Source organism: Botryllus schlosseri, chromosome 10 (assembly GCF_051294905.1).
Source record: "Botryllus schlosseri isolate E-star chromosome 10, Bs_hap1, whole genome shotgun sequence".
In the NCBI taxonomy this organism is placed as follows: domain Eukaryota; kingdom Metazoa; phylum Chordata; class Ascidiacea; order Stolidobranchia; family Styelidae; genus Botryllus; species Botryllus schlosseri.
Window position 1 is genome coordinate 11,476,420 of NC_137245.1, and position 23,475 is coordinate 11,499,894.

A 23,475-nucleotide genomic window follows, 5' to 3' on the forward strand; every position below is an offset into this window, starting at 1 on the left:
GTGTAGATGTATAAGAAAGCTGATACAGATTATCTTACGTATTTATAGACTCTGGGACACCAGATCTCGAAGACATACTTTGCACGTATTTATAGACTCTGGGACACCAGATCTCGAAGACATACTCTGTGTTTCAACAAGCCTACTGTTTCTCATAGCCTACATATATCAGTGCAGTAACTACTGTAGCATCTGCAATTTGCAAGAATTCGGTACGTCTCCTTTATTGCACCAACGAAAAGACACATATAATATACATAATGCTGGTCGAAATGATTGTAAGATTCTGTTTACATTAAAAAGAGTTCCATATTGCAAGCAAACTCGGAAAGACTTGAAAACATAAATAAATGGCAATATTTCCGCTCATGACCAACAAATACTGCTGGCCTGATAATTTCAATAACAAATCATATATTCCTTGAAAACCTTACTGTCAACCACAGAACGGACGTATAACCTATTGAAATCACTAGTATAATACTGCACCAAAATGAATAAATGAGCATGCCCTACAATATTCTTCATAGTAACTAGCTGCTTATGTGAAACGGTGTAAATGCCTGACAGTAATAACAAAGAAGATGTGTTCTATGTTTCACCTGATACACAAAAATATCCGCAGATGAGCGTTTCATGAAATACCAATTCTAGTACTTTTTAATCTACATAGAAAAATAGTTTGGCAAAACAGAAAGTATCAGTTGCATAGTTGCTTGTGCAAATCTGTGTACTCTAATATTGGTCCCGTACGTGTTACACATCTGGGGTTAGGCACTTTCTAACCGTGGGCCACAATCGGCTCAATTTTGAATACATTAACCACTTTCAACTTTTCAACAGCCAAATTGTAAAAAGTAAGAAATATTGCCTAAAAACTGTTCAAGTAGAAGTAAACTAAAAACAGAACTACTCTAGTAAGAAATCACATTCAAATTTATTTAGCCTCTGGTTATTCCATGCACAAGTAGTGCAAGCCAGATTCTAAAATTTGAGGGTCGACAATCTCAACATGTTTGGCACACACATTAGTAATAAAAACATAGTTCCGAACGTGGATTGAGATTTGAAATAATGGATTGAGAGATTTATGTAGCCGATACAATACACTCCGTCAATAGTCGCACTGGATTGAAACACTGCTTGGTTTCGTGTCTGAATTCACCAAACGACGCATTTTTCTTTCGGATTCATTTTGCTTCCGACCGGGCACTGAAACGCTTCGGAAAACTCGTTCATATTCATCACCGATCCCAGGACGCGAATGCTGTTTGGCGCGTGGACCGTTTTCACGAGAAATTGCTTGGCGTGCTGCAGCGTGTCGCTTGCGCACCAAACCTAAGACGTGAAACAGTCGGGGTTCAGGCCTTACCAGAGGTGATCAAAGTAGTAATCCTTGGCACTCGTAAAAGCAGAGATAGCCCCATAAATTCCTACTGTATTTCAAGTAAAACTAGTTGTCTCAGCTGAGTCGAAACATACGAAAGGCAATCGAAAGTGGCTACTTCTGAAATCGCAGAGAGCATCTTCGCGAATGACTGCTTCCACTACATATTGGTGCAATTTTCAAAAGCATATCCAGTTACCACGATGAAAACACAAGCTGTTTGGACCCCGATGTTAAGATCAAGTCACACATTATCACACAAGTCACTCTAACAGGAATTCATCATGATTTTGGTCCAGTTACATATCGACCGCATGCCCTGCCCTGAAAGTAACTGCACTTAACAGTGACCCGCTGCATTGGGAAAATGGGGTATATATCAACTAAGTGACAGCTTATTTGGGTGATACATTGGCAAGTTTCAATTAAATCGATAGAGTCTAACCTAAACCATCACCATCTGTCTCTCAAATGAATGCTATTTTCATTTGTTGATCAAATCAGAAATGACTCGGTCAAGCATCTACCACAGCAATGCCAATGCCCTTACCTGTCCGAAAGATATGAAAAACAACTGCTCATGCGAGTAGCCCAACGAAGGTAGCAAAGGATCATTTTTGCCCTCGCCTCTGCTTTTCCAATTCATGTAGGCCTGAAAAGGTTGAGAAATTCATTTGCATGGTGGTCAGTGACTAAGCACTAAGCACAGAGTATTCAAACTTTAATAGTTTTTCTCAAGGATTTCACTTTTAGGATATTCTGGTAGGAAGCGGTGTTTGGATTGATGCTTAGTGCCGAGTTGGATCAATTACAATAATTCAGTTCAATTACAATTACTTCCTTGCATGTTTCAATTACATTACAATTACAATTACTCAATGTTAAAAATATCAAATTACAATTACTGTTAAACATGTAATTAACTACAATTACAATAATGTAAAACATTTAATTGACTTGGTAGAGAGGTGTTCTTTGACAACCGTAGCGACGTAATTAGCAACAATCTCAAGCTATTCAAGTTTCATTCACGGTACGTAGAATACCCTTTAATTAAAAAAATACTCGAACGTATTCGAACTGTTCCTAGTCATGAGTACTAAAAACTACTAACACAGAAAAATGTTTCAAGCGACTGTTAACAACCAAAAGTTTTAGCGACTAACAGCGAATAGGCTACGGCACAATTAATGAAATGCAACCAAACGATTAGGCTACTCAGAGTTGAGTGAGGATAATGAAATGTAACCGGTAAAGCGTCATCGATAAGGATGATACCGATAAGGTGTGTAAAATTAAAATAAATGCAACAGAAACGAACCTCCTGATAACTACGAATTACAACATTTTGGTTCGCATTTACATTTTCACTTGCTCGGAAACTGTTAGATTGCATTTGATGAACATTAGGGGGCGAAAAGTTTCTGGCCCCAGTAAATTTGGCCAAGATTGGAAGTAAGGTTGGGATAACATCTCTACAAATGTGTGATCAAGTTTAATAAAGCCTTGGTTGGAAACTTGAATTTCTTTTTGCAATTGTTGCAGCAAGCCTCGGTACTGGTCAGAGATTAAAAAAAAAAACTCTGGCCGTGGCGTAGAAAATGGTTCAGCACAGGTTTCAGAAGAGTTTATTTGCTGTTCATCCATTTTTGAAATATTAAGATTTAGTTTAGCCCACTGGTTCTATAACTGTTTTAGACACGCCCCTCTTTATGACAGTGAAATATTTCGTGCCCCCTTATCGTCATATCACACAATGAAACCAGAATGTTAGCAATCCTTTCAGATAGTTTGATGGTATGGAAGGTTATGACTGTTGATGAGATAATTCTCCAATATGAAATTCGGACTATACACATATAAATAACTATGAAATGGAGGTGAATCGCGCCAAACGCGGAAAAAATTTCAGTTTACCGAAGCTTCGCGCCCCCTTCAGATGCTTTCACGCCGCCTAAGGGGGCACGTCCTCCAGTTTGAGAACCACTGGTTTAGCCTATATTGTAATTCACAAAGTTCTCTGTTGCTACTGAGTTATGGGAAACAGTTTAGCATGGCTGAATTATTTAGTTATAACGCGGCACGCATAGAACACCAATGCAAATAGGCTAACTATTACAGGTGGCGACTGTGTACTAAGGCCTTGCGGGTTGCGGCCCCTCGTCGTCATCCTGGTCCGTACCGGATTATATAATTGATCCAACAGCCAGAACATACAAGGCGCCCATAACTTGGCTACCAAGGACTGCCGGTATCTACTCACTTTATACGCAAGTCTCAATCCACCGTTGTCCGCGATGTTCTCGGCGAGCGTGACATTGCCGTTAATCTGAACAAATTCAGATCACAGCGTGTGAGGAATCGAAGGAAATTTTAGGCGCAAATCCAAATAGCATTCACAGACCGTAGAGAGAATGTCGGCGTAGCGATATAGTTTGAATTGGTGATTTAGATGTAAGGGTGTGCGTGGTGCAAGCTTTTTGAAGTATAAGCCAGATATATATATATATAACACACCAAAACCGCTGGTCACACGCATGATTTCTATAATAATAGTAAGAACCACAGTGTCACTGGGCACTTTAAAATAACTTTGACACAAGAAAACAACAACAGCACGTACCGGAATCCCAAAGAACCGAAAGTCAGAATATTGCTCCGCGAGGCACTGTGCGTTTTTGGCGAATTCTTCCTGCGTTTTCTCTTGCCACCAAGGATGGAGGTTTCCGTGTTTATCGTATTTCTGGCCTACAAAAATGTCGGTGATATCAATAATGTCATGTTGAACGGTCCACATTTGAGCTACATCCGCGACAGAGTTCAACAAGGAAACATAAGACAATAACCGAAGGATGTGGTTCATTTGATTAGTAACTAAAATACGGTTCCATAGAGTGAGACATCGGTAAGGGTCGTTAAAATTGTTCGAGTGACAGAATAGTGCTGTCTTGTGCAACACGTTCGCCCTTATTGAATCGTGGAATCTAACCCCTAACACTAATCTAATTTGAAGTAGTTGTTACTGAAATGTTGTCATTCATGAACTTGACACTTAAATGAAATTAACCAAAACTAACTTGAATTATTTGTCACTCAAATAATATTGACCCAACCTGGACTTGAAATATTTGCCACTGAAATGAAATTGACTTAACTGATTTGTCACTGAACTGAAAGCCATTATTGTCGTGACTCGAATGAGCCATCACTTGGTTCGGCGTCTACCGGTACTAACAATCAAACTACAACTACCACAAGACTGTCTCGCTAAAATACGCTTTCTAGTCAAACCCGACGCAAAGCAAGCGCCTTCCTTCGACAGAATCTCACCCGAATTATCGAACCCGTGCGTCAGCTCGTGACCTACGACAAATCCGATCCCGCCAAAATTTATCGACTGCGGATAGTCGCTTTTGTACGCGGGCGGTTGTAGAACTCCGGCAGGAAAAACTGAAAATTGAAATAACAAAACATGAAATATAGTTCGATTCCGATTAAATTCAATCATGCCACTTTATTGGGGGGAGGGGTTATTATCATTATCACTCAGCGAGCGGGATAGCGCAATGGTGATGCGTCCGGCTTCTTGATCGGTAGGTCGTGGGTTCAATCATTGGTCGGGTCAGACCAAAGACTAGAAAACTGGTATCCGCGGCTATCCCGTTCGACGCTCAGCATTCAGGGATAGCATTGAGGAGAAAATTCAATGTAGCGCAGAGTGGACTAGATAACCTCACCTACATGTTGTATCTCATCTCCATCGTCAAGCATCTCAATGGTACAGACGAGAATTAATCAGAACTCTCTCTCTCACTCGTAATGTGAATTTGACTCTTGACGACAGGTACGTAGGTGGTCGGTACGATAGCGAAGTACTTGACTTTATCAGAGTACTCAAGTAGGTTTAGTGAACTTGCGGTACTTGCTTTAGTAGTTGTGTTTTTACGCTCCCACTTCACCATTTTTTACACAAGACTACTACAGTTTTAGAATATGTTTGCATCATTGCTTTAAAGAATATTGTTCTGCATTCTGATTCACCGCAAATATAAGAGTAGATATGGGATGAAAATGTATAGCAGCAGCAGCAGCATAGAGAATTCCTGGCGTCATGGCAGTGTTGGGATGACTCGAGTCACTTGACTTGGCGCTTCAAAAATCTGGATTGATTCGTGACTCGGAGCAAAATTTACGAGTCAATTTCAAGTCATCAAGTAAACGGTTTTTATTAAGGCACACTATCGTATGTATGTTAGGATTGTTGGCGATACGCCAGTACTACTTGTGAAAGCAGCCAGTCATTCACTGATTACACTTTTCATAATCCTCCATTGTTACATCACAAATAAATTGACCGCAACAATTCGATCACAGCTTACGTTGTCATGGTAGTAGATTAATCTAATAGCAACGTATCTTTGTTTCTTAGACGGCTCAGTGCTTACATTGCGCAGTGCTGACCTTTGCCAACCCTCTTGTAAAATTTAAATCGAATGAATATAGTTTATGCGTTTCTATTCCAACGGATGTGTAGAATCTGTAGATGGGTAGTGTATTGTACCATATCAATTTGTTGCAACTTCTCAAGGCTTGGTATTCGATCCTCTATTTTGGCTGCTAATAACAGACTATAGAATGTCACTATACAATAACTCACGTACTTCATTAGCAGTTCTACGTGTTTGTGAGCGATACAACGCGTTTTTGCATGTACTGAAAATTTATGATAACCTTCAAAACAGGAACAACCCCTATTGCATGTTGATTGTGGGCAATGGAGATGCAGAAGGAGCACCTGAACTTGCTGGTACAGTACTTGTGAATAGGTCTCAGTAATGTTAAGCCATGCTGCTAAAGAAATCGAAATTAGGCCTTACCAATTTCATTGCTTGCCGGGGTGTAATAAGCATTCATTTCCGTAGGCTTCATACTCCAACTGAAGTAGAATATGATGGTAAAAGGATCAATACGATGTCACAGTAGGGAAAGGCATTTGCCGTGGTAATGGTGCTGTAACATCTGATTAGTAACACTGGTATCCATGACTTCCCCGCTTGGCACTCAGCAATACCGGGATAGCACGGAGGGGTGGTGCAAGACTTAAAAAAGCCATACAATGGTATTTTTGCACCAGTGGCACATACACTCATGGTATGCATATGCACAGATCGTGTGTATGTCATGTCATGAGTCGGTGTATGTGCCGCAAAAGTAAACAGCGTCCTATTCCTAGTTACTCCAGGGGTTATGTTTTTTGACAATTTCCACTTCTACAGCTTCATAGGCAAAACAACTTACCTATAAAATTTTTGATATTGTGAAATAGAATGTAGTTTGGGATACGTATTAATCCCGTTTACGAGTGAAACTGCCATAATAATTAGCTTAAATGACCACTGTATCACAATAACAGGATATATTATTGAAAATTACACCAATATGTATTGTAATTTATATTTTCGTGTTAATCGACAATTTCAAAAGTAGCCCTATTTCATGATTTCTATATCTTAATTTTCGACTCCCACTTGAAGTAGTTGTAGTCTCCGAATTCGCTACTTGTTATTGAGTAGAAATGCAAAGGCACCTTTACTTCTACTTGAGTACCAATGATGACTACTCCCACCTCCGTGTGATACTGTAACTACTATCGGCAAAGTGTTACAAGCGATTCGAATTCACACGAGATTACGGCACAGTTCTGTAACAGTAGTACAAAGTTACAAAAGAATCCACTTACGAATCGTGATCGACCGGCTCATGCAAAAGCTTTAACGCTTCCTTCACCCAAAACTTGCACAACTCCAAATTCATGTCGAAAAACGACATGCCATCAGAAATATTGAGCTGAAAATTAGAACAAAACAGAGGCTGTGAGATCATGACAATATTCCACTCCAAGAACAAAAATGTTCGAAAGATTTAGTTCACGCTAAACATGCAAAAACCGAACATAATCGGATTCATGTTCAAATTTAAAAGCGGAATACATTGCGTATCGTGTCCAGATACGAACACATACTCGATACTGTCAAGATAGTGTAATGGTGGAGGGTCCGGCTTCTTGATCGGTAGGTCTTGGGTTAATTCCGGAGTCGGGTCAGACCACAAGACCTGATCTGTAAAACTCGTTATCTGTGGCTTCCCCGCTTGGCGCTCAGCATTTCCGCGACAGCATAGCGAGGTGGTGCAAGACTTGGAAAGCCTTACAAGACTATATCTGCACCTTTCTTGTCCAGCGGCATATGTACTGTACATCATGCACTCACGGTATGCAAATGCACAGATCGTGGTTATGTATATCTTGTGTCGGAGTATATGCCGCAAAAAATCCAAGGACAAAAATATACAGCATCTTATTCTCATGACTGAAATTTTATTGTCAGTGTCACGAAAACTGTAAGCAATACCTCCAAGACACCAGCGTCCATTTCTGTTACGTTCAGAATTGAGTCGGGATACCCGATTGCGTCTCGAACTGCGTCAACCTAAAACGAATGTGTGGTTATAGTATTGTCTGAAGGACTGGCAAGCTTGCAAGAAATTATATTCTTCGTTAAAGAAATTAAGTTCTCTGTAAGTGACAGATTATTTACGGGTGGCATATCACAACTAAAACACATACAGGATGCAGTTCTACGGTTGCACCCACTTTACAGCTACATTTTCTCTAGACTACTACCGGTACAACAATACATGCATAATGCATTTACATACAACCCATGCTTGGCCAAGGGCCACTCTTTATAGGGCTTAATTCCAGGAGTGTTCAGTAACAAAGTACTTCTACTTTTTCCGAGAAATCAATTTGCTATTGCCTACTTTCATTACTTACTCAAGTAGTTATGTTTTTAAACTAGACTAGACCATTTGCAGAAGAGCTTCTTGAAGGTACAGAATCAAGCCACTAAGCTACTCGATTTTACATAGACAAAATTTTCGTTACGAATAGTAACAAGAGTGTCGGCCTCACTTTTTCCGAAGCAATCCGCGCGGTTTCTTTGTCGAGCCACGAAGTATCCGGCAGATTTCTCTTAAAAGCGTTCTTAATCTCCCGCACCATATCCTTGGCCTGAACGGCAATGTTGTGACAATCGGATAAAAATGAAAACCCACGACAGAAAATAACATCATACGTCAAGTCACACAATGTTGGTACCGTAATAAGAGACGGTCCACATGCAATACTCACTAAAATGGCATTGCTTTTCGAGGTACGACTGCCACTACTATTGATTACAAAATACTTGTGCAATAATAACAGATATATGAATGTGGGCACATAGTTTGCGGTCGTACAAGGCGGGGCGTTGTGTAGAAAAAGTTTGAGAAACACTGGGTTAGAGTAAGTCAGGGGTTGAGGTTAGCAGTTTGACTCATGATTCAAATAGAACATGCCAATGGTTTGCTCTGACTTCATTACCGCCACTCAAACGGTTAATACGGCACTCCTGAATGTCGAGCTAAAGCAGTGGTGTTAAACTTTTTTCACTTGTGGCACAATATAAAAATTATAAAACACTTACAATAAAGTTCCTTGAATATCTATTCACGCGGATATGCAATTGCTATACTTGTTTATAGGAACATATGTTTGACTGTAACAAGGTTTAATTGCTGACAAACATAGGCCTACCCGCATTTTGTAATTTTCCAAGAAGTGTCCCTCGGTTACAGCTTTTAAATTCATTAAAAACGTGAAAGAACATGTTCAAATACCAATTAACTACCCACATATATGTTTACAGCAAATCCTGAGAAGCATTGAAGTTGAAGTCCATAATTTGCAGCACAATTTCTTGTTTTTGAGTTGAACGAATTTGATGTTGATGTTGAAAATTTGAGATTTCAAATCATAGTATTTACGGTGGGTAAACCAAATTTGAAACTGTAAATACTATTTTTTCAAAATCCAAAATTTGGTACCCCAATAACTTTTCTTGTAGTGGTTGGAATTGAGCCAATATGTTGTGCATCGTTTTTTCAGACAACCTAACAATTTCATGGGGTAGGCAGTAAAATTCAAATTTATACTTATTTTTATTGAATAAATCTGAAAATTTTTTCTGTAATAGCAATGTCTCTATTGAATAGTACATTCATATTGAAATAAACCCGAAAATTTTCGGCTGACACTCGTCACAGGTAATCGTCAGCAACTAGTAGAGATTGGAAAGAACAGCGTATATCAACAATCGTATCACAAATCGTTAGAAATTTCATGCTGGTGACGTCATATTTTGTGATACGATTGTTGATCTACGATGTTCTTTCCAATTCTCTACTTGTTGCTGACGATTACCCCTGACGAGTGTCAGCCGAAAATATTCGGGTTCATTTCAATATGAATATACTATTCAATTGTATATTGAAGTTCTGTACCTCCAAGAAGCTCTTCAATACCTCTATATGTTAGAATTGAGCCAAAATTGGTCTCCAGCGTATTTTTTAGGTAACCGAACAATTGTATCAAGTAGCCAGTAGAATTTGAACAAAAAGAGTCATTTTTGAACACATAGATTTATTTCGATTGTGCACCCTGGACGCGATACAGACCACCAGTCCCACGTACCATTTTTCTGTTGCTCAAATCAAAATGCTTTTCCACAAACAACCGTCCGGCGGAGAAGCCCAAGTTTTGCAGCACAAACGACACGCACCATCTCCACCGCTCGTGGCACGACTGAAAACACGTGCCGTTGCCAATTAGAAACACAGACAGGTATGGTACACTTAGCCTTAGACATGCTCACCCCACCGCCGGTTCCGTAAATTTCCTGTTCAAACTTCTTTATGGTGCGCAAGTAATCTTCTCCACAGCCGGGAAGAAATGAATTGGCGAGATGCCAGATCATGTAATCGTTCAACGTTCTGAGGGCGAGTGTGGAATAATTTCACTACAACTTAAACTCTATCAGATGACAGTGTTGGGACCACGGCTGTCGACTCGCAGCTTAGTTAGATTTCCTCTTGATGGAGTCACATAAATACCGTAACTAAGGCTGAGCGCAATGATTCAAGTACTCAAATGTGAAACGAGCATTAATTTTAATGACTCGAGTGGAGTACGTAGTGATATATTTTTTCGAGTACTGCATTACACGCTCCTCGCCACTATGAGTTGACTTATCAACGAGAATAGATTTTTAGATCAGGGGCGGGCAACTTCTCCAGTCAGCGGACCGGAGATAGGAAAATGAAGTACTTGGCGGGCCGGATGCAGTAATCGTACAAATCGTATATAATGTGATTTTCAAGTTGGAAGCATAGAGGTCAAAAATAGTATTTAATGTATTATGCACGTAATATATTGCAATAGACGTTGAAGGCAATGAGATGTGTGGTCGGTCGAAGTTGTCAACACGTTCTTTGAACTCTGGTTGCACGTCGGAAGCAGAAACCCTTGGTAAAGACAGCTCGTGAGCATCAGTTATATTGGAACGCAGTTTTTCTGGTCACTTTCATGGTCGAAAAAGTTTGCTCGCAAATGTGTGCTGACCCAAAAAGAACAAGAAATTTCATGTCCATCCCTGTCCCGCCGATGGCCGCATTATCATGTAAGATCGGAAACTGTCTGCGGGTCGCTTGGAATCCCTTCGCGGGCCGGATCTGGAATCGGACTCGAGTCACAACACTATGGCTCAGATTTGACCCTCTACTCACCGAGTGGGACTTGACTCAGTGGGACTCGAGTCAAAACTATATAAGATAGACCGACTTGCGTCTTGGAAACTTGTGAAATGACCCCAGTCAAGGAAATCGTGACTTGAAGAAGTCGTGGTACGACGATAGACAATAAATAACCACATACTCGAGCGACGTGTTCCTTATCAGCCGCGATAAATTCCGTAAGTAATCAGCAGATCTGGTACCGATAACTTCAGACTTTTCAATGGGATCGGGGACGGATTGCGAAAACATCGCATTCGCGATATTCAACCAATCAAACGCGGGGCTCAAATTCTGAAAGCAAGAATATCGACATAAGTGAAGACTATTTCACATTTCAAGTATAACGACCCTTTGATAACGCTACATAGCAATATATATTGCACTTCGTCCGTTACCAAATGTACCGGGTTAAAATACACTCATTTTTAACGTAAAATTGACTTCCAAGAAAGCGACGTGTCTTGTGAAAGTATAGATTTCAACAGCTTGTCAACATTAATATTTCGATTTGTCACAAACATTAGAAATTATTTGGAACGGTGTGTGCGACATGAGTTCCGTGACATCAGAATGGTTGGTGATTTCATGCTCTTTCATGTCCTTGCGCAGGAAGTAAAAGTGATTGCTCCGAAGCCATGTCTTGCTACAGTTATGTAGCAAGAGACACCAAGTGTGCTAATTTCATCACCACAATCATTGCCAACCACATTTTATTCCCGTATTAGTGACCGCTCACTGGTCTACATTTATATGGCGTTCGAATAAACTACATACCTGTATCTCCGCCAACGTAAAATGACGGTAGCTGCGACCCGTTGAAGCGATGTGTCGCGGAGTCTGTATAGCGGCCAGCTTCGTCTCAAATGAGAGAACGTCGGTCATAATCCTCTTCGAATCGTTTCTCTCGCCACCCAGCAGCACAGCGACGTCAGTCATGTAGTCGAGATATGCGGCCAGCGTCTGTTGTGCACAATACAAGGAATTAACAACCAGTATACAGCAGAGGTGCTCGTCAATAACAAAGTACCTCTACTTTTTCAGAGTACATGAGTAGGTTTTGTCTACTTTTACACTACTTGCTCAAGAGGTTATTTATTTCAACTACATCCAGTTCCGCTCTACAGTATTTTAGGTAAAGCTATTACATTAATGCACTTTAGATTTTGAATAGTATATTCATATTGAAATGAACCCGAAAATTTTCGACTGGCACTCGTCACGAGTAATCGTCAGCAACAAGTAGAGAATTGGAAAGAGCATTGTATATCAACAATCGTATCTCAAAATATGATGTCACCATCATGAAATTTTGTATAAGAGAGCGTTCAATGCACTATTTTTAGATGGCACACAAACTCCTTTGGTTGACACAGCCTTGGCTGGTGTGTTTTGATAAAAGTCGACTCCAAGGCACGCAAATGAAAGTGTGAACGTTCGTGTACCATTTTAAAACAGTACACTGAACGCTCTCTTATTTGAAATTTCATGCTGGTGACGTCATATTTTGTGATACGATTGTTGATATACGAAGTTCCATCCAATTCTCTACTAGTTGCTGACGATTACCCCTGACGAGTGTGAGCCGAAAATATTCGGGCTCATTTCAATATGAATATACTATACAATTGTATATTGAAGTTCTGCACCTCCAAGAAGCACTTTAGATTTTGAATAGTACAACTTAGTTTTGGGATAGGTTTGCGTTACTTGACTGAAATAGCCATAAGAGGCGAAATAGCCCCTGTATCACAGACAATGAATATATTTTCGAAGATCATACCGATTCGCAGTGTCATTACTCATTTTGTGTTAGTAGCGAAGATACGTGTTATAATTCCGACAGTAGCAACCTCCAATTAACTACTGAAGTGAGGAGGCTTGGACACAATCTTGCTCACGTACTTTTCACAGCTTCATCTTCTACTTTCGATCAACCCTCTTATTGTCACGAAGTTCAATGAAATAGGATTGTTCAAAAAAATACCAAATATCTGTGCTGTGGAACTGGCATTGTATTCGTTGTTGTCGCATAAAAGGTAGTTATTCAAACTTTCCACATCATTCATACTGTCACGACGGCATAGTGAGTAATGCTCGAATGCTCGACTCAAAGAGTAATACTCATTCAGAATCGAATCACTCAAGGTTGTTCTTCCCACGTAATTACGATCATGTTGCTTTGTTGTAAAGCGGGAAGAGCATTGTTTCACGTTGCAGGAAGTAATTGCGTGGTGGTGAACCCAAAATTAGTTTTAACACTGTCGATTTACCATATAAACCAATTGTTCCTCGAAGAGAGGGACCGAGCCAAAATAGACAATGGCAAAACTAATATGACTATCGTTGTGTCCAGGTTCGTATTCCTAATCTTTGGGGTTGATTTTTGACATTCCAGAGTGTTTGCACGTGGATATACGCCCCTGTTATATTCCGTGCTAAAAAGCAATTCAATATGTATACCAGATAATTACCGGATCATCCAAAGTTTTGCCGGAATAGTAACCTTGACCTTTGAGCGTCAAACCACTCTCGATTATCTGAAAAAGCATTTTACTACGTCACACAAGAAATATCCGAATCAGCTCGGCACAAGGAAAACAAACTGCCATGACAAATACTCCATAATCGACATATATTGACACCGATATTTGGAGGAAGATTATATATCTGTGTAGTACTATGACAACTAGACTAGGTTATTTCACACAAGAATATGCTAGTGATAATAATCCTAACAATGCGTGTTGCATTCTCTATAACCTTCAATAATATATATATACGAAATAAACCTCGGGTGGGTAACCTACTTGGTACTGCGGGTCGTGTGAATCGTACAACAATTCAGCAATGCCAAATAACAAATATTTTCAAAATATTGGGACTATATTTTATGAAAATAAAAACTCTTGGTGAGATTCTGACTCATTCGAATCGCTGAGATGGGGATACGGTGTTTTCTGAAGACGAAAATGTCGGTACTCGCATTTAATCAACTATACCAAGAAATCACGGATCTAAACATTTTCACGACAGGGTAACAGTGGAGGAAACCATCAGAAACTCATTCCCCACAGTAAATGATTTCTTAATTTGCGACAAATAAGTGGTTGAATATATGGCAATTTTCAAGCTATAAAGTTGAATGGGGAGCCATTGAACAAATATCTCCAATATCTCAATATCATTCCTCCATGTGAATATATTTTCAACGCAATGTGGAATACGTTACTTCAGCTACATTGTGATGGGGACCCAGTAAAATGGCTGCCCACTCGGATTATGACTTCAAAAAAAATTTGCCTGTAGCAGGAATTAATGAACATTTTGGTATAAATGAATAAAATTATAATTATTTTGTTGAAATCGAAAAAAATGTCCCGCAACAACTAACTTCAATTTTCGACATTGGTCCAAATATAGAAAAAATTTACAATTCAAAGGTACTCTTTGCTACAAATTTAATCTTCATATGTATGTCCTTTTGCACCCAGTTTGGTTTGCGTCAAACAAATTGAAATTATACGATATATACAGTCTACATCTAAAATCGAAATTAATAATTATTTATTAATTGTTAAATTTCGACTGTAAACAAGAACACGACAGGATTAATTCAATCTGGACAATCACAATTTATCAAAATACTATTTTAAATCTTCGCAATTGGAATTGTGTCAGTTAAATTAAAATCAGTCGCTAACTCGATAGATAAATTATATAGTCTGTATCTACAAAAGAAAGCCTATCCATCATACAGAGAAAACTGGAAAATTTTTGTGCGGGAGGTTTTTGTTTAAACAAGTCTTAACGTTTGTGAATTTTGAAATCAGGACACAAGAGTTCATCATTTGTGACTACAGGACACACAAAATTTTGAATCTTTTTTTTCAAGTCATAACTCTATTGCCCACCCTTGAGCGTAACAAATGCCAGGTCAACGTTGAGAGATAAGTCCTAATTTCAATTTCCATGCCAATCACCTAAGTAGATACAGAGTCAGCATTGACGATTGTGAATTTCAAGTAAATCTTAGGTTGGTTCAGTCATTCACAGAATATACAAATGACCTAACTACATTTGGGGCAAAGCCATAACGTTCGACAAACTAATAAATGGGAGTCAATGTCTCAAACCATCACATACTGCAACATCGTTCAAATGTTCACATACCTGCACAATATTTTCACTAGAATTGGTTAAATCTGCTTCGACATCGATTTTGAAAAACACACCGACGTCGTGCCGAAGTATGCCTCCAACGAGACGACTGAGATCAAAATTCGATCGATTCCAGCTTCCTGAGAGACTCAATCCACCGAACTACGACAAGGAGACATTACCGGAAAGTGCAGGCATTCGGTGATCAATCAACGTACCTTCTCTACGAGTATTTTCAACGGATCAACACCGTATTGATTAATGGTACCCAGATCGTTACAAGTCTTGTACAGCAGCTTTGCTTTATATTCTGACGAGTTTTTATGGCATGTTGAACAGTCCTCTTCTGCAATATCAAGTAAAGGCTCCTTCATTTGTCATAGAAAACCAAATCCTTAGCAGTCAGATGATTTGAAAAAGTTCTCTGGATATCCAATTATTCAAAATAGAAGCACAAAAACACCCTTTAACAAATTTGTGGACATATTATGCTGGCATGATTACCACATGAACAAAAGCATTGCGAAAAAGAAGCAGTTAATCTTTGCAAGTTCCATAGCCTACTTCCTTTCGTAATGATTAGTGATATGGCCTTTCTTGCATACCGTAATCACGGTAGCAAGACAAGATATCATCAAACAATATCACCTTGAACTGCAAAGACCTAAAGCGCCCCATTTGATTCTATCTTACTGGTGCAAAGTTGCAGGGAATGAAAGTGGCCATATTAATGATAGCCATCGCAAACTTGTTGCATACACTTCTTCCATTTTAGAAAAGTTTTCGTATAATTATGGAGCCTCACAGGTGAAACTACAGGGTCTATTACAGAGATGGCTTACATATATGGATAGTGGACACATAGCAAAGAGAGCCTATCTAGCAGGCGCAAAGTTGTTTCGAAGTCTAACAGGATTTTAAAAACAAAGGTTTCTTATGAGCCGAGCCGATTTAACATCTTATAATCCAAACTTTAATACCGGATTCTAGCTAGCTCAAATCTTGTCAAGTCAAAATCCAAGCCATTACGATATTGAAATCAATCTTGAGATTCATCAATATCAATTATGAATTTTGAAAATTATCGGGAATTCTATGCCTGTATCAAAACCAGTTAATTAAAAATCATGAATCTAAACCCAGTCAAAATCTTGAGATCTGCATGGTTGCACAATGCACATCCAAATTCATGTTTAAAAACCTTCTCAGCACCACTTATTGCAGCGATCTCATGGTAGCTGAATTCAAACAAGCTTGCATGGTTGTTTAAACTCAAGTTCTACTTTGTAAATGCACATTTCCAATTCCATGACTCTCTGTCAACAAAACACTGAATGCAATCTCATATATGAAAGCTTGCCCGATTCCTGTACTGTTTGACTAAATTCATAGATAGAAAATTAATGTGAAAAAGTCATCTACCGAGTAAAGATTTCAGAGCCTTCTTAATCCATCGATCTTGTTTATCAAAGGCATCATAATACAATAGTCCGGACGGTATCGGATTCATTTTCTTCCATCCGCCACACGCAAACTGGAAGAAATCATCGCAAGGGTCGACGGATTCGTCCAAAGAGTTGGCGATACCGGCCGCAGCCAAAACGCAACTTCGAGAAGTGCAGTAGTTATGAGCATCTGCAATAGATTTGTTTGATGTTCATTGCTCACTAAAAGTATGTCAGGCACTGGTTTTTTCCCAATACAGTTTCAAAACTACATTCAATATTTTGATAGATAGCATACATTCCCTGGTCGCCATGAGGATATCACACAAGAACAATACTCTACTGTCTACTTGATAAAAAGTTTGTACTTTGGCCTCAAAAATTCTTGGAGCACAAGTGTTGAAGTTGCAATTTGAAACCAATTTGAATAATTTGAGAATTAAAGGCACTTTGTGGCTGATCTCCCCGTGGAAATGTTCAACAAAGAGTGACACCATGAATCTGACATATAATGAAGTTAACATAGTGAGCAGAAAAAGAAGAATACAATTGCCAAATAACCTAACTCAAAATTGCAAAGAAACCCTCCGTGCAATTTACCTAAGATTCAGTTGAAGGAAGATAGTTCGCCTTAATATCAATTACAATTGAAACTTGTACTTTCACATAAGCAGAATGATCAACTCCGTCATTGCATGCTGATACAAAATTATGAAGTCCTACCTGTTGTTCGATCCGTATGCATCGACAAGTAAACAGAGATGCCAACCATGATCAAGGAAACGCATAATACCAACGTACACAAGCAAAAGCAACGTTTACATCTCTTCGAGTATTTTCCTTGACCATGTCCAGATTCGTAAGACAATTTGTGCCCCTAGAAAACGAGAAAAATCATATGCATTGTAATTGTTAGAATTTTTAATGGCACAAATATATAGTAATACGAGCAATTCAAGTGGAAATTGTACAAGGTGCCACACCGTAAAATATGCAAAGATATGGTAATTTTTAATTGCTAGGTAGCGAGTAAGCATGAGCGACTTCATTAGCGAATCGGAGCATGAATATCTGCATTCAATTACCGCAGAATTACTTTGGTTCCATAAGTAAGTACAATATTGAAACTTTACAGCGTCGCCATTGCACGGGAATATATAGCCTGCTTCTCATGATGATATAACCAATGATGCGGAAATGATTCGGCAACCTCTACTTGACAAAACCTACTGACGCATAAGTAGAAGTAGTGAAACAAAAATATCACTTTAATAGTATTAGCCTACAAGTAGACAATATCTACTTCTGTAAGTCCACTCTGAAAGGTTTCATGTAAGCTACTTTGTTACTGGCCCCTTTGCTATATCACGAAGGAAGACGGTGAATTCCACTGTACCACTGAACTTCAACCATAATATTGCATCATCGACAGATTATTGTATATTCCTATCTTAAAATTGCCTTGCTAGGTTGTGGAAGCACAGACAGCCCTTCTGAGTGTGGTCAGTTTAGGTCTAAATCAATGGTTGTGAAACGTACAGATCGGGTAATGCCATTCAGCAATGCATCCACATGGTCGTCCTCCAGGTCAGAATCCGAGCTGCTGATAACATGGAATCCTATGCCCATTCCATTGCTATCATTGCGGCCATCTGAACGTTTCCAATATTTTTCCTATAAATAGAAAATGACGGATAAACTTAACACTTTGTTGGGAACGAAATAGATACTTCACAGACCAAAAGATCATGTGACCTACTGGAATATTGTTGGAGAAGTCCACCTATGGGCTTATCATATATAAATCAAAGATTACACAGGTATAAAAATGCAGCCAAAATGGTAACCAAGAGTTGGATACTCATGTAGGCCTACAGTTATCTGACTTAATCATATAACATAGATAAATCACAAATGAGCTATCAAGGAGATGGACCAAAACACGAATTTCCGCATCATATCTTACTGCCATCGCTCTCGTAATTGAATAGCCTACGCATTTAACCATACGCTAGGATGGGTTAAACCTAGTTAAAAAGTTATGCGCAACAAGTACAGACGCATTATACAAATAAATTGTGAAATATGCATATTTTGTTAATTGGTGTTCCCATTGTTTGGCGCAATGCTGATTTCGAACTTTGAGGGCGATTTTGGGGGGTTCCATTGCCCGGACCAGATTTAAATTTATATTTTCGGAATCAGTGTGAAAGTAGCTTTCGATGGAGATCAGTTCAATTACATTTTTAGCGCTATGGTCATCAGCAATAAGATTAGCCAAATTCTAAGTGCTGCATCAACGAGGCTCAACATACAGACCTCTGTAAAGAGGTTAAAAATAATAGCAGTAACTTCCCAATATGCAAATTGAAAATAGGCATGCAGCAACACCAAAAGAGCACCACTTACTTGATCCCCACGGGAGATTGCACAATATCTGTAATTGTTCTTACTCTCAACAGTTGTCATTTAAATCCTTTTACGTGCAGATGGTGACAAACTCTCTCTTTCTAAATTTCAACCAAGTAGCACACCGGTACTACCCTACCCAGTGATAGTTAAAAGTTGGCGATACATGATAGCGGCAATGGTGGATAAAGTAAGATAGTTAGATACTTTTTAAAAATACATCTAGAAAAATAAGTATTGTCTAGGGATGAAGGAAGAAAGCAACACTTTATTTTCATCAGCACCAGAGATGCGAAGGAATCATTTTTTCTCTCTGCATGAGAATATCAGTAACTGGTATGATCATGAATACAGAAGACAGGCCACACTGTTGCTGCATCTTGCCCAACGGAATCGGACTACCCTGCGTTCGACTTGCATTGCAAGCGCCGAACCTCAACACACCTAGAACACACCCACCAAAATACTGATCGATGAAGTAGAACGGAAGCGCAGATGGAAATCTAGTTCCTGATCTCAGTTATTAATCGGGGTACATATCCTTTGCTGACTGGGCTTCGTTATTCATTACCGGTATATTTGCTAGGTTGCTACGTGTCAGAAATTTCACGTGCTCTCACTTCTAGAAGCGTAGATCACGAATTTTCGTAATCCTATTCCAGCCAGACATCAAGATCAAAATACTTCCGTTTTTTTAGGGCTTCGGGCAAAAGTAGTGCTGAAACCTGATACCGCAAGCATGTTTGAACTGCTACACGAACACGGCCACGAAAAAAACCGATCTAATCATGGCCCATATTCTGTAACATATCTCGAATTCATGAGATGCCGGGATGACGGTTTACTGCTGTATGTTAATTGATTAATTCGGTAATTCAATTCAATTTATTGCTAACAATTTCAGCATTCCAATACACCACAAGACTGCGATACAATGAAAGATAGGAAGGTGTCGAAGCGACTTGGAATAGTCTTCGAAATCAGACAATCAATCAGTTTTAATGATATTTTCATCATTCAAAACACCACAAAACTGCGATACAGTGAAAAGATATAGGAAGGTGTCAAAACGACATGGAGTAGTCTTTGGGATCAGACACACACCTTGGCCTAGGCCAGGGGTTCTCAACCTTCTTTCGGACGAGGACCATTTTCGGGTTAGAAACTGTTCTGTGGCCCACCTCTTATCCTAGAGCAGTGATTCTCAACTGCCGGTCCGCGACGATTGCCTGCCGGTGCGCCAGGCATATTACAAATTTTATACATTAATTCAAAGATGCAATATGATGAAGGCTTGTCCAAGTCCATTGATAAAATAAATAAAACATCAACTTTTAAACTGATTCAGAACTTGGTGAGGTCACATCAGGTCTGGAAACATGCTCGACTTGTTTTGAAGTTCAATACGTGTCCTGGAAAATTGATAAATTTTTCCCACTTCGTAGTCGGAAAAACAAAATAAGATCAACTTTTATCCGCTCAGCGCCAAAAATACTGTTTTTATCTTCACTTTATCAGGTGGTTCACTAAAAAAAACGAAAAAGGAGGACGTATGGTAACCCTAGCTAAGTCCCCCAGAAGCTTGGCTTATCAACCTGTTGGGGCCCGTTTGTGGGGGGGGGTGGCGAAGTGTTTTTTCGGCCCTCATTTTGTGAATGGCCGGTATAGCTGTTGTTAGATTTTCCGTGTGGCGCATTGTATTCGAAGTAGCCAGAACAGCATACGTCTGGTGGTAGTGGGCAATGAGCAGGGTTGCATGACAAGGTGCTTGGCTCCACGCCTAAACGCTTCTTCTCTCCATATTGTCAAAGAGAAGAATATTATTCGAGTTCCCGTGGTCGGTTGAACCCACGGCCTTCGGCGCGAAAGACGGTAAACGACTCTCCGCGGTAGCACGTATATCTTGGAGAGGCAATTTTACCTAGACTAATTATGACTCACTACCGTCAAATCACACAGATGCCATAATGAACATAATTAATTACGACTGAGCCCCTCTAAATGTCACTATTTAGCACCATATACTTGCATAAAACGGTTGCATAGTTTACATTTTAGGTTGATTTCAATTTTCGAAAGTTCACAGGTCCGCCCAATATTTTTTGAAATTTTACCGGTCCGCGAGGGAACGAAGGTTGAGAACCACTGTAGAGTAATGGTCCTATTCATTGTGGGGTACGACAGCTGCGGCCCTGGAAGATCGCATTACTCTTGTGTACTTCCCAGAGGTGGTCAGTAACGAAGTACTTCTACTTTTTCGAAGTACTCAGGTAGTTATCCTTTACTCCTGGTACTTACTCAAGTAGATCTGATTTTCGCTACTTCTACTTCTACTTCTTAATATTTTGTGATCTACTTACTTACTTTTCGTTTTTTTCAGTTTGTCAAGTAGAAGTAGTTTAATCTTCCAATCAGGAAGATAGCCTGAGGAATTTTGGGGCTGTTTTCACGGAGTATCAACATTTAATTTTAATAAAATTTTAGTAAAGCTCAGAATTTTCGTCGCGCTTCGCGCGCAGTGGATACGGAGTGACCAGTATGATTTCACGAAAGTATCGGTGAATATAATTTAGGTAGGAGGGTTAGCGTGGTTCCGTTCACACCACATTGTCGCCCTTCGCCCATATAAAATAATTCATCACGGTATATATGGCTCATCATAACGTTTGAAACTGATGTTTCGCAATCTAGTATTTAGTTGTCATACCGTAATCTAGCATGTCCATGGTGTGTCCAAATCTGGAAAAGCGGACTCTGACTTTTTTTTAGTTTTAGAGCTGTTTTAGCATACCACCTTTGAAACTTTTTTGACTGAAAACATGAAATACATGTTCGGCTTTTAGAAGTAGTATTTATATTCACTTTCAATTCCCAGTATCATATAGTATACTTTGAGTTATAATTATTATCAGTTTTCTTTTATCTGGATAACGTACATGTTGAAGTATAAAAGCAAGTGTAGTAATTATGCCTTTAATTTCTGGAAATAAAGCTACACAATATGGCATTTTTAGGGTCCACCATAAATTTTTATTAACGTTTTTACTAATCGAGCAAAATGTTTACACCGTATCCTATACAACTTCTCCGTATTGCTCTTCGACTAAACCACGGGCCTTATGATATGGGGAATGGCGCCATACCACGCTATTCTCTAAAACGTGCTGTTCGAGAAAACAGAGGATTAGCATCGCATTTCCATATCAATACTATCAGTTTCATCCCCTGACGTGGACTAATGCTTATGCTATCTAAAATTGGATACCTGCTGATATGCATCAATATGAATCAAGCTCGTCACCTATCGCATAGCTCAATTTGCACCTTTTTACAATCCATGTGAACGAATTAGGATCGTTTTCATAACTACTTACTTACTTGAGTACTTTTAAAGTCAGTCAATTCTACTTCTACTTCAAATAGATTTAGGTTGCTCAAAGAAGTACTTCTACTCGTACTTGAGTAGATTTTTTCGTCGCTACTTCTACTTCTACTTGAGTACATTTCTTGACTACTTTGACCACCTCTGGTACTTCCGCTGTTCCACTCACGTTGCGAAACCCAATGATCCAATCCCTGCATACACTGTCTTTGCGGTTTTAGTTCCACTATGGTGGGGAATAATATTATCATTCTGGGCCCGCTTCAAACAATTCTTTGGTTTATTGGATACTACAGAGAAGTGGAGATTTTTTTTTACAATGATACGACCTGCCGAAGTAGGCCTACCGTAAATCAACATCAAATGCATTCCAGTTCGAGTTCAATGCTCATATATTGCATACCCTTTACAAGGGCACACGAGACACGACGTACGACACTGTCGGAATACATGGTTACTTCGAAGCTATTGGTCGTAGGTTGTCATAGCCAGGGGACAAAACCCGCTGCTTCCCTTCCTATTTTCCAGTTGTACATTGTGACTCCATACATGCCAATACATACATCATCAGAGTCGGCTGAAAGGCTTTATTTATCGGAGTACAGCCTACGCATAATTCGATAATATGGATATATTTTCGACTATATATTGAACATAAAAGATATAACTAAACTTTTACTAACCATGCAATTTTCCAAACAGCTTTTCGGCCCACCTCAAATTACTCCTGTGGCCCACCAGTGGGTCATGTCCCCCCTTTGAGAACCCTTGGCCTAGGCCAGTGGTTCTCAACCTTTTTGACGTCGCGGCACACTTTGACAATGGAAAATAGTTCGCGACACACTAGCACAGTGGTTCTGAACTCTTTTGGCTTACGGCACAGGCAAACTACCAGAATGCATATAGCAGCAACCATAGTCTTACAGAGGTGGTCACTGACCAAGTGCTTCTACCTTTTCGGAGCACATAAGTAGGCTTTTCTCTGCTTGAGTTTTCTTTAATTTCTGCGGACATGTCACACG

General features: G+C 39.4%; 1 protein-coding gene and 1 long non-coding RNA gene across 2 annotated transcripts in view; one reads left to right on the forward strand and one right to left on the reverse strand.

The window, feature by feature from the left end:
* Nucleotides 1–218: 218 nt before the first annotated feature.
* Nucleotides 219–19,453, reverse strand: LOC145449095 (endothelin-converting enzyme homolog). Its single transcript, XM_080327566.1, has 20 exons — nucleotides 19,072–19,453; nucleotides 18,202–18,336; nucleotides 17,386–17,539; nucleotides 16,640–16,852; nucleotides 15,436–15,563; nucleotides 15,230–15,379; nucleotides 13,531–13,596; nucleotides 11,834–12,019; nucleotides 11,199–11,350; nucleotides 10,141–10,258; nucleotides 9,960–10,070; nucleotides 8,361–8,459; nucleotides 7,798–7,875; nucleotides 7,128–7,234; nucleotides 6,265–6,323; nucleotides 4,718–4,837; nucleotides 4,011–4,135; nucleotides 3,651–3,716; nucleotides 1,938–2,039; nucleotides 219–1,338 (listed from the first exon to the last, which is right to left on the reverse strand). The coding sequence occupies exons 1-20, from the start codon at nucleotides 19,129–19,131 to the stop codon at nucleotides 1,162–1,164; spliced, it is 2,406 nt and encodes an 801-aa protein (XP_080183692.1). The 5' UTR covers nucleotides 19,132–19,453; the 3' UTR covers nucleotides 219–1,161.
* Nucleotides 19,454–21,293: 1,840 nt separating this feature from the next.
* The window catches only part of LOC145449128 (uncharacterized), a 44,597-nt gene continuing 42,415 nt past the window's right edge, over nucleotides 21,294–23,475 (forward strand). Inside the window, exon 1 of the long non-coding RNA XR_013918144.1 lies at nucleotides 21,294–21,524. This is a non-coding gene — a long non-coding RNA (uncharacterized LOC145449128). The remainder of the gene's footprint in view (nucleotides 21,525–23,475) is intronic.

Bases quoted from the DNA above. Each gene is read 5' to 3' on its own strand.
- LOC145449095 (XM_080327566.1), bottom strand. From the start codon at position 19,131: ATGACAACTGTTGAGAGTAAGAACAATTACAGATATTGTGCAATCTCC. The intron at 15,564-16,639 runs GTAGATGACTTT...TTGATATTGCAG, and splicing joins GGCTCTGAAATCTTTACTCG to AAGAGGACTGTTCAACATGC. The intron at 7,876-8,360 runs GTGAGGCCGACA...CATTCGTTTTAG, and splicing joins CGCGGATTGCTTCGGAAAAA to GTTGACGCAGTTCGAGACGC.